The 16,626-nt window shown below is 36.6% G+C and overlaps 1 protein-coding gene across 8 annotated transcripts in view; it reads left to right on the top strand.

Annotated features, from left to right (window-relative positions):
* myt1b (myelin transcription factor 1b) overlaps positions 1-16,626 on the top strand; it is a 127,778-nt gene that overhangs the window by 75,936 nt on the left and 35,216 nt on the right. For all 8 annotated transcript variants that reach the window (XM_069883902.1, XM_069883904.1, XM_069883907.1 and 5 more), the window contains 11 exons: positions 371-1,264; positions 3,367-3,501; positions 5,461-5,551; positions 6,733-6,840; positions 7,860-8,071; positions 8,509-8,711; positions 9,206-9,466; positions 11,919-12,073; positions 12,592-12,654; positions 12,789-12,857; positions 13,359-13,421. In XM_069883902.1, coding sequence (XP_069740003.1) covers positions 371-1,264; positions 3,367-3,501; positions 5,461-5,551; positions 6,733-6,840; positions 7,860-8,071; positions 8,509-8,711; positions 9,206-9,466; positions 11,919-12,073; positions 12,592-12,654; positions 12,789-12,857; positions 13,359-13,421 — 2,254 coding nt within the window. The remainder of the gene's footprint in view (positions 1-370; positions 1,265-3,366; positions 3,502-5,460; positions 5,552-6,732; positions 6,841-7,859; positions 8,072-8,508; positions 8,712-9,205; positions 9,467-11,918; positions 12,074-12,591; positions 12,655-12,788; positions 12,858-13,358; positions 13,422-16,626) is intronic.

Here is a 16,626-nt window from a genome sequence, read left to right as displayed (position 1 = left end):
TGCCTTTGTTTAAAACCACATTACCTAATAAAGGTTGAAATTTTATTATCTTATTTTAAAATAAACCACAGTCGACTCCTTTAACAGGCCAGTTAAAGCCTGTGTAGAGCCAATGGCAGTTGGACTGGATGGATGGATCCCGCAGGGAAGTGTTGAGTCTTTGCTGTTAAGGTTCCGATTTTATACTTGGCGTATAAGACAACCCCTGATTTTGGGGTGACATTTTTAAAGTTTTGTCCCATCTTGTACGCTGGCATATAAGCTAATTATTAAAGCATATTCACAAGATTTCCCTCGCACAGCATCATTTTCAATCAACTCAAATAAGTGTAATAAAACATTTACTGATCTTGATTATGTTTTATTTCAGAGGTAAGGCATAAAGGGCTAGATGACAGACCTTACTGGGAGGATGGAGCCAAGAATGTCAGCACTCGAAAGGATGATTTTGTTAGCTATCAGGAATTAGTTGCCAAATCACTTCTAAATCTTGGCAAAATAGTAGATGATACTGCTATTCCTTCATTCCCAGATAAAAAACAAAGTAACAGTGAACCTCAACCTAATAAGACTTGCTTTGATGGGAAGGACAGCATGCATCAGGAAGCAACAGCAGAAGAAGGTGATCCTGTAAGGGAAATTATTGATCGTGAGTCTGTAACTGAAGATTCTGAATGTGAGAAGGAAGTTGACCAGGATCATGACTCAGCTGGAGAGCACACTGTCAAAAATATGCTTTCATCTGCTGAAGAAGCAAATGAAGAAGAGAGTAAAGAACTAGAGGACATGGCTGATTCCACTGTTTGTAGTAAGCAAATGATTGTTTACCACCAAGAGTTTGATGAGTCTGATAAACCGGATGTGGAGGAGAACAGGACCAAGGATGTGCAATGCAAGGACAGTGCTGAAGTACTAATGCAGATATCACAAGAGACAGAACATGACATTCATTGTGAAGGGCAGCCAAAGTCAGAAGCCTCAGCATTTGCAGAGGACAGTGTAGAGGAATGCACTGATGAGAGCAAAAGTTTACCTCCAAAGTCTGCAATAACTGAGGAGTCAGAAATGTATGACATGATGACAAAAGGAAATCTTGGGCTTCTTGAGCAGGCCATTGCCTTGAAAGCTGAGCAGGTGAAGATGAAGCGAGAAGATATAAACAGAGAGTCCAGTCGGTTATCAGGGGAACAAATGAGACATATCCACATTGAAGACAAATCAAACAAATCTTTGGATTCCATCAGGAAGAGTCTTTATAGTAAAGGTAAGTGGCAGGCGGTAGCCTGGATGACAATTACTTGATTATTCTATGTACATGAATTTAATTTTCAATGTGGTGTGCTTTGTTATTCCATCACATTGAGCATAAAAAGTGCTGTACCGTCTGCATATAATAACCAAGCACACACTGAGAAAATTACAGACGCTGCAGCTGTTCTAGTTTTGAAGCCAGAGCTATTAAACACATTGAAATATTTCTCTGAATTATTCAACCAAGTATAGTTTAATAACACAAAACATTGTAAAAACAGCAGTTGATTATTTTTGGCATTCTGGTTAAAAAAAATGAAGAGAATTTAAAAGTGGCTTCTCATTTATTAATAATGTATCCATTTGATGGGCAACTAGATGACTCACAGGCTAACTATGCTGTATGGTGTTTTGGAGATAAGGTCTAGTTTCTAGCACTGGGGTGCAATGAATGCAGTTAGGGTGCCTCTACACACTCGCATTGGAAGGACAAAAGAGTTGCAAGTGTCCCTGGTTCCAATCTCTGCGAAGTGACCTCTGTTAAAAATCTGTGATAGGTCCATGGTTAAATAGCCTTGTCAGCACTCATGTGCAGGATCAGTCCTTGCAAAATCCTGTCTCTGAGAGGCAGAGAGTGTTTATTATCACTGTGGTATGTCAGCATCAGTAAACAAGGACAAGTCAGAAAAAAAATCACAGGCCATAAAATTGTGCTACAGTGCAAATACTTAATACATTATTCTGATATTCTTGACTCCACTATTTTATGGAGTCATTTACCTGTTTAAAATAAATAGGTATTGCTTCTACTGAAATAACAAGTGAGGAATTCAGACAAAGGCATTAAGTGTTTATACATTAATGTCACATGTAGTAATTTCAGAATAAGAGACTCAATGCATAAAGAATAAGCTATTTGTGAATATGTGTTAGAACAATAAATTATTGCAGAGAACTTTGAGACAATTGAAAGAGCATCAGTAACACATCAATGAATAATGCAGTAGTCTATTTATTCGATGTGTGATTCATTTTTGAGATATGAATCCATCCTGAAATGACCATTAAATAATAATTTGCTAGAGTGAACTATATATTTTTTTTAATTTTGCATTGCTCGATAGAAGAATTATAATTCACGGCTTTGAAATAATGGGCTTTTTACACTCATTATCTACCATAATCAACTGCAACCCATGTAATTTTCCATATTTAATTGAATTACATTTTGTTCAGTGAAGATTATATGAAATGATTATCATTTTAAATGTATTTTCGAATGTTCATTAACATACAGTTAGTACAGTGTCTTTTACTTCACTTGAATGAAACTTTAAAATCCATCAGCTAAAGGTTTGCCTAATATGTGAGAAGACTAAACTGTGTTTAAAACAATAAAAACATGCAAAACATACTGTAAATAAAATTTCAAATTAAACGGTAATTTGGAGATGGGAACATTAATTCAAATCAGTAAAAAGTAAATATTATTTACATTAGGTAGTTCTTCACACAAGGAATAATCAATGAGTAGTATGAACATAAAGGTAGAATTTTAAATTTTAAATTTAGAGATATAGCACAGAAACAGGCCCTTCTGCCTGACAAGTCCGTAGTGCCCAAATTCCCCAATTAACCTACAACTATTGTACATTTTGAAGGGTGGGAGAAACTGGAGCGCCCTGAGGAAACTTTTGTAGACAGACAGCACCGGATTTGAACCCAGGTTGCTGGGGCTGCAATAGCCTTGTGCTAACCGTTATGCTAATTGTGCCATGCTTTTAGAGGCAAAAATTCAGAAAATTTATAAGCAAGTGTTCCATGTTTTAGGGATCTATCAGTTATCTTTGGATGCATAAGATAACTGAACGATCTCCAGCACCTGTTTTGTGCTTTTCCTTTGACTTAACTATGCACTAACTTTGTTCAGCAAAATGTAGTTTGATTATGGTATATTCATTGTGGCAGAGATTATGAATGTGACAAGACGACAATCTTGCTCTCTGCAGCAAACATAAAATTGAACATCTCAAGCTCCCTGTAACGTTAGCTAGTTATACGTAACACACATAGAAATTCTTAGTTTTACTGTTTTTTGTGCACACTGTTTTGTAGATCCCTCGAGATCTGAGAAAAGGGAAATCAAGTGCCCCACCCCTGGCTGTGATGGCACCGGTCATGTAACAGGATTGTATCCACACCATCGAAGTCTGTCAGGATGCCCGCACAAGGATAAAATACCTCCAGAAAGTGAGTAGAATGGAACTAAACACTGGAGTCATCACAAACATCTGACTACTGATTTCATGATGGAGGGACGATCATGACTGAAACAGATGGCCTAGGATGCTGGCTGTGGAACTACTGCAGCAATGTTTAAAGCTCCTGCTTTCCTTGTAGACTGAATTATTTGATCTATTGTATGAAATCGATACTGATGAGGTTGCACAGGGATAAAATTCTTTCAATGTTAGACATATTAGCATGGTTTATGATACTGTCTGTGATATGATTCTCCTATAATCACCTTAAATTTTAACTTTCTAAAGACTAGTCCTTGTGCAAGTTTAGAATGAGATTGAGAGTTGGGGAATTTTGATATTCTTTTCTCAGCTTATAATACTTGTATTCATTTGAAAATCCTGATTTTTTTTTGTGTTTAATTGCAGCCTAGGTCAAAAGTTACAGAAATAACATCACCCTGTACAAAAGAGAAGCTGGAGGACCTCAGTAGGTCAGGCAGCATCCATGGAAAGAAATAGACTGTCAACAGCCCTTTCACACTGCCAAATAATGTGGGTTGAACCAGGCAAATTAATGGGTTATTTAGAAGGTTACCTAGCAGTGTGAAGGCTCCCAATAGGATACAGGGGAGTGGGGGAGGGGGGTGGTAAAAATCAACCGAGTTCTGATACTTGACAGGGGGTTGTATCAGAGCCCAGCCGAGTTGACTTGGCTGCAGTGTGAACAGCTAATCCGGTCTCATTAATCACATTAGTGCCTGCGTGCATGTGTCAGTCTGGTAGTTTTAATATCAGTGCAGTTATATTTCACAGGGCGGCTGGTGGAGCTGTCAACATGTACTTGTGTTTTAAATCATCTCAAGATTACTTATAATACTTAATACTATGTAAATAGTTGTTATACTCTATTGTTTAGGGTTTGTCCTAAATTTGAACAGTCTGAAGCCCTCTGCACTAGATTTTCCCATGGTCTTTTATACATTGCGCGTGTATGTCTTATTAAATTGAGTATGTTTTTTCTCATGGTCTTTTATGCATCGTGCGTGTATGTGCTTTATTCCAACTATGATTTCACTGCCTTGCGAGTATGTAATACGTCACTCGGGATGTGTGGAGGTTGGGCACCCCTTAGAGCCACATGGTCCAGTGTGACTGACTCACCCGGTACTGCAACACGGGTCGTTTACTCTCCTATTTAGTGGGCTGCCAGTGTGAAAGGGCTATGTTTCAAGTTGGGATCCTTTTTTGAGTCTAGACTCTCTCCATGGATGCTAACTGACCAGCAAAGTCCCACTACCTTCTCAATGTTTACTCAAGATTCCAACATTTGTAGTTCTTGTATATCTCCAGCATCATCCTGTACCTGGTGATTTGCAGTTGGAGGTCATTCACAACACAACCTGCGGCCTCTGCACCTAATTGATTTATCGGCTTGGAGGGCCACATATTAAAAAATTGCACCAACAAGAAACTTCTGGACCTTGTAAAATTGTTCTTTTAAATCTGTTCTCGCATCCTTCAGTGGTTTATTTGTGTGCAAAATAAGCACACAACTGCATCCTATAAACTGCAAAGTTGAACTGTTACTCTGTGCTGACTTAGCTGAAATTGAAATATTAAAGTTAATCGCAAGGAAGGGGAAATTGGAAAGATTCTTGCCCTTATCAAAATCCTACATCACATAGGTGGTGGGTGTGACAATCCCATCCTCAGTTATTTCTCTGCTTACTTTAGCTGCCACTCTACCCTCCCTCTCACCTTCCCTACAATCCTTTCCAGCCTTCCAACCACTATCTCCATCAAATACCCTGCCAATTCTCACAATAACATAGTATTTTTAATATACAGCTTAGATGAAGTTGCCTATAAAATCCACTACATAACACAATACTTTTGTGAGGTATTTATATTCTCTACAAAAGACAGTAGATGCTTGATGCAGTTTACTTTTCCTTTGCTCATTCAGTACTTGCCATGCATGAAAATGTTCTGAAGTGTCCCACACCTGGCTGCACGGGACAGGGACATGTCAACAGCAACCGAAACACACACAGGAGGTAAGAATTATTTTGCTCACACACTTTGTTGTTTATCATCATTTGAAACATTGCTGTAGCCAAGGGCTCTGAGGGGGAGGGTAACAGTTCCAGGTCCTCATACTATTCCTTACCAATGAGTGGAAATATTTGTTAAAACCCCATGAACCTTATGGTTTAAGGTTATAATGTTAACTAATGATGAGCCAAGGTCAAGTAATGGGACTAGTGTTAGGTAAAACATCATGAGATGGGAATGTACAGGGCTGTAACAAGATGTGAATGCATCCTTGTACTTACAAGATAAGAGAGACATTGATGGATTGAGAGGCAGGAAGCTAGCAGGGAAAGGATAGCAACAGTTTTAGTCATTGGACAAGTAATGATATGATGATGTTCTAAGCACATATCCAAGGGTATAAAAAATCACCATTTTGCTGATAACGGCAGAATGCATTCTCCGACTAACATGTTTAGTCGCAAGTGTTACAATCCGGTAATAAAGAACAAAGAACCCTGATTTCGACTCAGCCTGGTGTTTGACTCACTCATTCATGAACAAAGCAGACCTAACAATAGCACAATATGTTAAGAAAGCATTAACTCGAATGGTCTGTATAACGTGTTTTTCAATAAATGAAGTTTTTTTTGGACATTGAAAATCAAGTGTTCAAAATGAACCGGGGGGGTTGTAGGCCAATTGGGTGTAATTGGGCGGCACGGGCTCAAGGGCCGAGGCCTGTATCTTGCTATATGTCTAATTTTTTTTAAATAAAAGACTAGACCTGATTGTTGGACTCCATGGAAAGTTCAGTGGTGTATTTTAATGAGTGGTTGTGATTTATACAACTCATAGCATGTGTCCTGAAGTCTAGGATTTACTTCCCAGTTTCCTCATCCCTGCTTCATAGCACAAGTTCTTGGGTCTAAGCCATACTTTAATTTCAGTGGTTCTGTTTGACCCAATGTGAGAGGTGTTCTCATTAATTTTTATTCATTTTCATTTTAATTTATTTCTGCCTGTAGTTGTTTCCCATTGCGCAATTTAAACAAATCAGTCCAATGCAACTTTGACTGTTTCCTAATTGTTCATGGATAAGGAAAAATCACAAAAAATAGTAATGTTTTTATATCTTTTTTTAATTTTTTTTCAGCCATTCTTAAAAATGTAGATAAACAGAATTACTGCTCTCTTTACACAGCCTCTCTGGATGTCCTATTGCGGCTGCTGAGAAGCTAGCAAAGTCTCATGAGAAACAGCATAGCAATGAATCTCCCAAAAGCAGCCAAAGTTCTGATCGAGTGTTGAGGTATGTTTACCACACCAAAACCACTAAGAACGAGAGTTGAAAAAATCAAGTCATATTAGAAACACCTACTGGGCATTAAATTATTGGGAAGTAATTGCCAGACATTATATTTCCATGATAGTTAACTGAGACACTGTTCTTTATATTGGCTTGCAGGATGTTCTTGTATTTTCAATTTTAGGATAAAAATTCAACAAGATTGATCTTTTCAAAGTAAATAATGTTATTTACATAAATGGGTATAGTGCACACACAGATTATTAGAGGAGATGTACTCTTTGGGAATTCAGGTACAAAAGTTTGCATATCCTTCAGAACTCTCCATACTATTCCTGATCAGTGCTGAGTCTATTTATATAACATGGCTTAAAGGATTAGAGCTGTCCTTATTCATATCCTTATGCCATACAGTACTAGGGCTCTGCTTATTCCATGTTTTAAGTGAATTTGCTGATATCAAGAAACTAAAATAGTGTATTAAAGCATGGAACTAGCTTGTCAACCTCAGCAAATTTTTGACATGTGACATTCAGTTAGATTGCTGAATAGTGTCCGTGCATTACACAACTGTGGACAATTGAGCAATTCTGATCCAGTGGCGTTCTTCCCAGTGAGTTGTTTTCACATTTCTATTCTTGGAAATTTTAGTAAGATTCTGTTTTAGCAAAAATTAATATTGCCTATTAGCTTAAGTTCCAGTGACCAGGAATCAAATCTGCCACTGTCTGTAAGGAGTTTATACATTGTCCCCATGACCAGCCTGGATTTTGCTCAGGTGCACCGGTTTCCTCCCACCCTCCAAGAATGTACATGGTTGGTAGATCCATTCAGTTTAATTGAGTGGCAAGAGTTTCAATGGCCAGAATCGGCTTACACTATTGTAAATAAATTTAAATTGTTAAAAAATCAAAAATCCAGATTGCCTTTTACATTATCAATGTTTTCTCTGAATCAGTAGAATGAGACACAGGCTTGGACAGAGCTTTGCAAATCAGTATTTAACTCCTTGTGACTTCCAGGCCGATGTGCTTTGTGAAACAGTTGGAGATTCCGCACTACAGCTATAGACCTAATATGCTACCAGTTACTCCTCGTGCTAACCTAGCGAAGGAGTTGGAGAAGTATTCCAAGGTTACTTTTGATTATGCTAGTTTTGATGCACAAGTTTTTGGGAAACGTGTGATTGCTCCAAAACTTCAGGCATCTGAAAGCTCACCGAAAACCTTTAAATGTAAGTATGTGCTTTGAAACCCAAAACAATCAAACATCAAGATTAAATGAAAGCTAAAAATTTCAGTTCCTGTCAGTTAATATTAAGAGTGACAGAAAACCAATTTATTTCATGCTTCAGATTAAGTACTACTGAATTGATTGTGTTATTAGCAATTTTACCATGGAGATTCTGCATAATAAAATGACAAAACTAATTCTCGAAAGAGAATATAAACATTGACTTAAATATGTGCATTCATGATTATTTCCAAGAGCATCTCAGCCAGATTAAAAAATATTGTATTATACCTGCAAAGATAAGGACAATTCAGAATATAGATCTGCTCCAAACAACTAGTGTTGATGTGATCCATACTAGGTTGCAAACCATAGAATTAAAATTGAAATTATTGGCAATAGAATCTTCTTGACAAAATGCAATGTTTCTTCACATAGCAAAGCCATTTCCAAAGGCCTCCTCACCCAGTCACAGTTTGTCTACTAATTATGTCAAAAGCTCATCCTCATCTGGTGGCTATGACTACACTCATGAAGCAGAAGCCGCACATATGGCTGCTACAGCTATCCTTAATCTATCTACACGTTGTTGGGAAATGCCAGAGAATCTAAGCACCAAGCATCACGATCATCCGTCCAAGGTAAAGCATTTAATTTAACTATAATTTTTTTAAAAACCCAGAAAATGTTGACAACACTCAAGGAGCCAGACAGCATCTGTGGAAAAGGAACAGAATTAGGGTTTCAGATCAAAGACCCTCTTACAGAACTGTTCATCAGAAAGATTTTCTGAGTGTTTTGAGTCTTGCACCAAACCATATGTCTCTATCACTCACTCTTTAATGTAAAGTCAATTATCATGGTTAATTTCTACTGACCTTTGAGCACCTAATCATGACTCTCCAGTTGACTTCAACATGTGTCTATTCATGTCTGTTGCACTTTTGTAGCCCAAATGAGACCAGCCAATTTGCACACAATTCTACGATACCTAGAATGACACTGGTTCGCTCAGCATCTTACTATGAGGAAATAAATGTCAAATCCTGACCAAATGAATGGAGCAATTCATTGCTTTTTCAAAAATATGAAGCAAATTACTTTGTGGTAAAATCCTTAAATAATTATTTTGCAGAACATGGACATTGAGGTGGATGAAAATGGAACTCTGGACCTCAGTATGAATAAAAAACGAAAAAGAGAGAATGTGTTCTCTACTTTAAGCTCTAATGTGAGATCAGCAGACTTGTCGTCCTCATACCTTCACGGTAGCAGCAGTACATGTAGCAGTGTGATGGGTTCTCCACAGTCCAGTCAAACTTCCAAACAAGATGAATATGATGGCCCTATTGACTACACAAAGCCAAGCAGACAAAGGGAGGAAGAATCTGAAGAGGTGAGCCCTTGGAAGTGTCTTACTTGATTTTCAGGTAGTTTCCGACTTACACCTTATGTAACTTACAACCACCTGCACGTTAAAAAAATATATATAAGATGTATAAAATGTACATGTTTATTTGAATTTCACAAACTATAACAGGGCATGTAAGAGCCAAAATATGCATACTTAGCCTGTTAGTCAACATTCCAGGGTCCTGGGACATCTTGTGGGTTTGTGTATTGGAGTTCAGTTGGCGCACCTGCAAGTATTAAGGATGCAATTTCAATATTGTCAGGGAGCTTAACTCTTGTGCGTGTGCCAACCAAACTTCAATACCCAAACCCACCAAAGGGTTTGACTGAAGACTCATGCATACACACAGAAATCAAGATGGCTGCACCCAGCCCCGGAATGCCGACTAACAAGGTAACCGTGGACCAGAATGTGGTAAGAGTTGCCAAGGTTGATCAACAAATTCAGGAAGCTTTGTTATTGTAAATGTACAATGAAAAAAAGATTTAATTAAGTTTGCTTTAAGACTTCACTATTCTGCATGTACAGGCACAATTCTGACTTGCATCCATTCCGAGATATGACCGATTCTTTGGATCCCATTACGATTGTAAGTCGGGGACTACCTGTGCTAATTTGAGAAGCCTCCTGTTTTTCTGTAGTTGGTGCTCTTAGCAACAAAAAACAATGAAAGGTTTGGCTTCAGAACAAACTCCGTTTTAATGAAGGATGCACCATTTGCAAGTAATTTATTTCATTTGTACTTTCACCAACAAATAGTGACCAGTTCATAAGGGTGATCCGAATTAACTCAGCATTTAGTTTCTCCTTCCTGCCATTTTAGCTAAAAGCTCCAACTGCCAATGCAGGAAATTTTAATAATCAGTCATGTGTACCTCGTTGAAAATATATGATTGCCTTGCAACCTCAAAGATGCCCTACAAAAAAAAAGTAACTATGATTTGTGTGTTAACGAATGTGCAAGCTCTAAAAGGCATTCCGTACTTAAAAGGATTTGTATTATTATAATTCACTATCAGGGCAATGGCAATGGATTTTTTTATTCCTTTTGATGCTGTTTGATTGCTTTACTTTGAATGTTCTTGCATTTTGTCATTTTGATTGCAAAATAGCAAAACAAAAAGTTGAAGTTACATGGTCTTCCCTTTTGCAATTTCTCTCAATTTTAAATAAAGGACTGGACTGTGATGAGAGTGCAGGGAACAGGTCCTAGGCAACAGAGGGATTTTTGAGAACATGAACTGCAGGTTATTAACAGGTGCTTTAAATTAAATTATTCTTTCTTGATCCTTTGGTGAAAACACCTGGCCAGTGTGAAATCTAATTTTGCATTCAGACTCAGATCACTGAGATAAAATTGGACCCTAGAGGCTCTGGAACAGCTGGATAGAAGCTGTTCTAAGATTCCATTTACAATACTTTCCTGATCTAATTTAAATATCAAGTGAAGATATTTCTCAACATAGAGTGAATGTGAATCTAAATAATTTCCAGCTTCTCAAAAAACAAAGACCTGAAAATGGTGGTAAAACTTGAAAGTCTGTAGACACCGGTTGAAGTAAAAACACAATGCTGGAGAAACTCAGCAGAGCAAACAGTGTACTTTATATAGCAAAAATAAAGATAGATAACCAATGTTTTGGGCTTGAGACCTTCATCAAGGCATCAGAAAATGGTACTGTGGCTTTATAAGGGCACAATCTAAATGTTGCATGGTAGACCAACACCCTCCTCATTCACCTGAGGAATTCCATTTCAAACATGCATCCTGGACTGAGGCCAGGTCTGCGGAATTGTGGTAACAGGAGAGGGAGGGTTGTGGGGGGTTGGGGGGGGGGGGGCATGGAGAGAGAGAGAGAGAGAGAGAGAGAGAGAGAGACCCTGTTATGTCCTGGGGGCATGGAAAGGTAGTCAGCTGTCAACAATCAAAAGATCTTAGCTCAGGACTTGGTTCTGAGGCCGGTTGGAAATTAAAAATGTCAGGAGTGATAGAATATTGATCATTGATTAGAGGGTGGACATTGAGGTGGTCATAAAAAATACCAAAAGTATCAATAAATAATCATAAATAGCTCAATTCAAATTATATTTATAACATGGATATGCCATTGGCCTGATCTACTACTATTGCCAACAATGTTAACATTAGGTTACAATGGACTTCTGACACCTTGTTCCATGAGCAGATGAGTGACTGACAGCTCTTTGGAAATATTAATACAATTCAAAAATTATTTAGTAATCAGCTGAAAATTTCAGAATCCAATTCCTATGGCAAACTGCAGCCATTGTGCACTCATTTTGAAAGGTTCAATGTTTAATGAATTTGTGAGGAGTGAGGAGTGAGAACTAATCTATTGTCATTACAGATCTCAGAAAGATAAAGGAAGTGAAAGAGTCTATGGTCACTAATCAAACATCTTTATGATTCTAGATGGAACCTGCCACCTCTTCATTCCCTTCCTCAGAGGCAGGAGATCTTGAAGTGATGGATGAAAGTTTGGAAGATAAAAAGTACCCAGGGGAAGTTACAAGCTCCAGTATGAAACTGAAATTTTCATGCAAAGATGCCAAGAAGGAATTAATAACGTAAGTATGCTTATTGCTTGAATATCTTGTTACCTTGTTACACAAAGTACTGGTGTGCCTGAGTTAATATAATGAGACTTTGTAATTCTTTTTATTACTAAAGCATATTGTTGTAAATTTGAGCTATAGAACTGCCTTATATGCTGAATTTCCATTTTCCATTATAGTTGTATATCCAATCGTCCAGTTGCTTAGTGGGTGCCTTTCATTGAATCACTAAGTAATGATGGTGGCACAGAAATTTAAATAAAGATTATTTCTCCTTTCAAACAACTTGCAATTTATAGTTTAAAGAAGCAGAGCTAGAACATATTTAAACTTCTGAAACTGCATCTACATGCTTTATTTTGAACAAGCAAAGCTAGATTAATATTAGACAATTAATTAGAATAGAAGACTCTGATAGACCCAGCAATCTTACTGAGTTTTGTTCAGATACATTTCTCGTAGACAGTTTCTGCATTATAAAAGGAAGTTCCCCCTTCTAAGTGCTCTCTGTTTCTTCAACAATCTTTCAGTTGCCCAACTCCTGGATGTGATGGCAGTGGTCACATAACTGGAAATTATGCTTCGCACCGCAGGTATTTTGAGTGGATTTTTTTTTTCTGCAACTGCTACTGAATTATTTGCGGCCCAATAAAAATTCAGTAAATTATTTGTTTAATTGTTGTTGTAAAAATACATCTTTATTCATTTATATTACTTTCTATTGCAGCCTTTCTGGTTGTCCTTTAGCAGATAAAAGTCTAAGAAACCTAATGGCTGCCCACTCTTCAGAACTCAGGTACACTTGCTTTTTGAGAGGTCACATCTTCCTTTTATTTCATAAAACATAACATTATTTTAATCACTTGACTAATAAAAAAATTCTCCAGTAAAATCTTATTGCTGCAATTAACAATGGCTGTCCACACATAATAGAAATACCTAATTTCTGCAATGCAGGTCTAAAAGGAGCAAGTTCTTTTTAATATTTGCTGCACAATCGAAAACCTTGCAGTTTAAAATATATTTATTTTCAGGCTAGATTTTGAGTCAGACTCTCTGCAAAGTTCTGCTGATAGATGAATGTCTGCTTTGGCCATTTTTCTATCATTCTTAGAGAAAAGTTGGAGGAAATAGCCTTTTACAAGATCAATAATTCTTTGTGTTTTGGACGAGAGCCAGTACTGTTAAAGCTACATTAAGTGATTCAGTTTCAAAGCAACCATTTTGTTGTTTAGAATGATTTTCATTTGAGAGGAATCTGAAGAACATGTTAAACTAACTTTTGTTTCAATCTAAGGTGTCCAACTCCTGGTTGTGATGGCTCTGGTCATGTGACGGGGAATTATACTTCTCATAGAAGGTGAGGATTACAACAGCAATCACCATTATTTTTTTCATAATATCAGGATGATTTTATTTTGCTCAGGTTTGGACAACTGGTTCATTTGTTCTAAGACTGGAATTTACAAACCTTGAAGAAAGTTCAGGGAGATCTTCAGATTTTAGTCCACATCTGTGTCTTCAAAGCACTGTTTCAAAAGAGCTTGGAATTCTGTTTTTTTTAATCTGTGTTACTTCTTTCCATACCTTTGTCGCTATGTACATTAAGTGTGTTGTTGGTTTCCTTTATCTAGAGTCAAGGGCAGAGGGTTCTCCATGAAGTTGGCAATATTTGGGAAGGATCCTCACACAGAAATATTTGAAAGTTGCTGTTGAAGTTTTATGTTTATCATATAGAACTATTCTGAACCATTCTATACTGGGCAGTTTAAAATACAAGAATTAAATAAGAAATTTTAAAAATACTATACATCACTTCAGTGTTAATAGGGTCTAGGTTTCCTGGTAATGACTTTCATTGGTTTGAACCGTACTTTTTTAATTTAAATTCTGTATATATTTGAACTGTTCAATTACAGTACAGTTTAATTCACTTTTAGACTCCAAGTCTGTCTTATTAATCAATGTCCTGAATTCATTATTCATTTTTTAATTAATGACAAAGCAGTGAAATAATTTGTGAGAAGCTATCTCTCTGTACAATCTAGGAATCAAAAACTTAACAGAATGACCGACTACCCTGAAAGGCTTTTAATGCTGCAAAGAAGGAATGACAATTACTGTTGGCAATAATAGTGTATGAACACTTATTAACATGACATGCCCACTAGTTTTATTGAGACGACCAGTTTAATTTAAATGCACTGATAAGTCCACAAATAAAACTAACAGAATGACTCAGCAAACCTCTGGGACTGATTTAACTGAGCCAGGCCCCATAGATTCACCATTCAGACAGCACTAAAGTCTGTCAATTCATTTTTATATGGACCTCTCCCTTGCTAAGTTAGAGTACCCACCCGTTTCATGTGGAAAATTCTTGAATGTGGGCATCAAGCTCCTCTGACAAAGTTAGGGGCTAGTGCACATGGTGGCTCTCCTACCAACTTTGGCACTCAGTGGCCTGAAAGGCAAGCTAATAATTTCACCTAAATGTTAGCGAATTGAAGACCGGTTGATCTGTTCCAAAACAAACTGCTGGTCAATGTGGCCCTTAGCTTCAGCTGACCTCCCAGATCCACATAACGGAAAGTTAACACAACCTGAGAGTTGCCTGATTCAAGTTTGCCCAGAGTTGCAGCAGGGCATTTGCTCACCTTGAACAGCACACCAGCACATGGATTTAATGCACACTATTCCAAAAGACCAGAGTCTCATGATCGCAAGAATTGATGGGCAATCAGAACAGCTCCCAGTTATCCACCTAATATCTAATCTATTAAGCCAATGGTTCTTAACCTTTCTTCACCCACAGTCCATCTTAAGTATTCCTTCACTTATTGCAGACCACCCATAACAAACCTGCAGATCACCACTGGGGTATATGAGAAGGCAAGCATGAGCCCCTTAACAAATGGCAATCAAAAGGAATTTTTTGTTTTATTATGGTGGGAATTTGAAATTTTTTTTGTCATCAAAGTTACAACTTTGTTTTACATATTATTTGTTTGTTATATCAGTCATATTTGTCTTAACCATATTGCTGCAAATCACTTATAATAAACACACTGACTATAAGTTGAGAAATACTGTATTAAGTGTTCTTTCCTTTTTCAATCATTTTATTAAGATTTCATAATATGTGTAAGAATAGAAATAACACAATTAAAATGGTCTGTCCAAGTATAAGTATCATATAAATTCCAAAGAGTGAAAATGTGACATATTAGAAATAATTCTCCTAACAAAGAGAGATAAAGAAATTATAATAATGTATAATAAAAACAACTAATTAACTAAAAAAAAAATTTTTTTAAAGTTTAAAAAATGAGTGGTCTATCCTGAGGATCTGTTGATTATTTGAAAACCTAGCTTTGGTCCACATCGACAGATAACAAAAACGGCAAGAATTATATTATGTCTGGAAAGGAAGAGTTAATTATAACCATATAACCATTTGCAGAGCGGAAACAGGCCATTCATAGAATAATGCCAGTTATATCCCATGAAAGTAATCAATAAATGGTTTCCATGTTTTTTTCAAATTTAGTAGTTGTATCTAAAGTACGACCTGATTTTTTTTTTCTCTAGATTTAAGAAATACTTAACATGAGGAAGCCATTGAAATAATGTAGGAGAATCGGAGACTTTCCATTTAAGTAAAAGGGCTCTTCTAGCTAATTGTGTAGAAAAAGCTACAACTCAATATGCAGAAGTAGGTAAACAACCTACTTCTGTAATTCCAAAAAGAGCAGTTAAGGGGTGAGGTTGTAATTAAATAACCAGTATCATTGATAGAGTTTTAAAAATATCTTTCCAAATTTTTCTAATCCAGGACATGACCAAAACATGTGTGTCAATGAAACTGCCTCCGTATTGTATCTATCACAAGTAAAGCTCATATTAGGAATGATGCGAGCTAGTTTTTCTTTAGACAGACAAGATGTATAAACTATTTTAAATTGTATTAAAGAATGACATGCACAAAGTGAAGAAGTATTAACTAGTCTAGTAATTCTTACCATGTTTCAGGAGATAATGTCAGTTAAAGTTCCGATTCTCATGTTTGTTGAATCTTATCTATGGGGACTGATCTCAAATTTAACATAAGAACATAAATAGTATCAATTAAATCCTTCTGAAAAGGGTTTAATTGGAACAAATTGTCAAGTAAAACTGGTTGTTGTAATGTTCGGTAATTAGACATTACCATATTCAGGAAATTTCTAATCTGTAGATATCTTTAAAAAAATGCATGTATGATAAATTATATTTGGTAGAAAGTTGTTCAAAAGACATCAAACCGCCATCAGTGAATAAATCTACAAAAGAGTTAATTCCTTTAATCTTCCAAATAAGGAAGGTTCGGTCAAGAGTAGATGGTGCAAAAGAATAATTAAGATATATAATATTAGCCAAGGTAAATCTTTTTAGTTCAAAAAACCTTTGAAATTGAAACCAGATACATAATGAATATTTAATAATTGGATTGGAAATCTACTTACTGATCTTAGATAGTCTAAAAGGTAATGCTGGTCCGAAAAAGAAGCTAAGGAATAATTCTG

The sequence above is a fragment of the Narcine bancroftii genome, chromosome 6 (genome assembly GCF_036971445.1).
Source record: "Narcine bancroftii isolate sNarBan1 chromosome 6, sNarBan1.hap1, whole genome shotgun sequence".
Classification (NCBI taxonomy): Eukaryota; Metazoa; Chordata; class Chondrichthyes; order Torpediniformes; family Narcinidae; genus Narcine; species Narcine bancroftii.
This window is presented reverse-complemented; position numbering and strand designations above follow the sequence as displayed.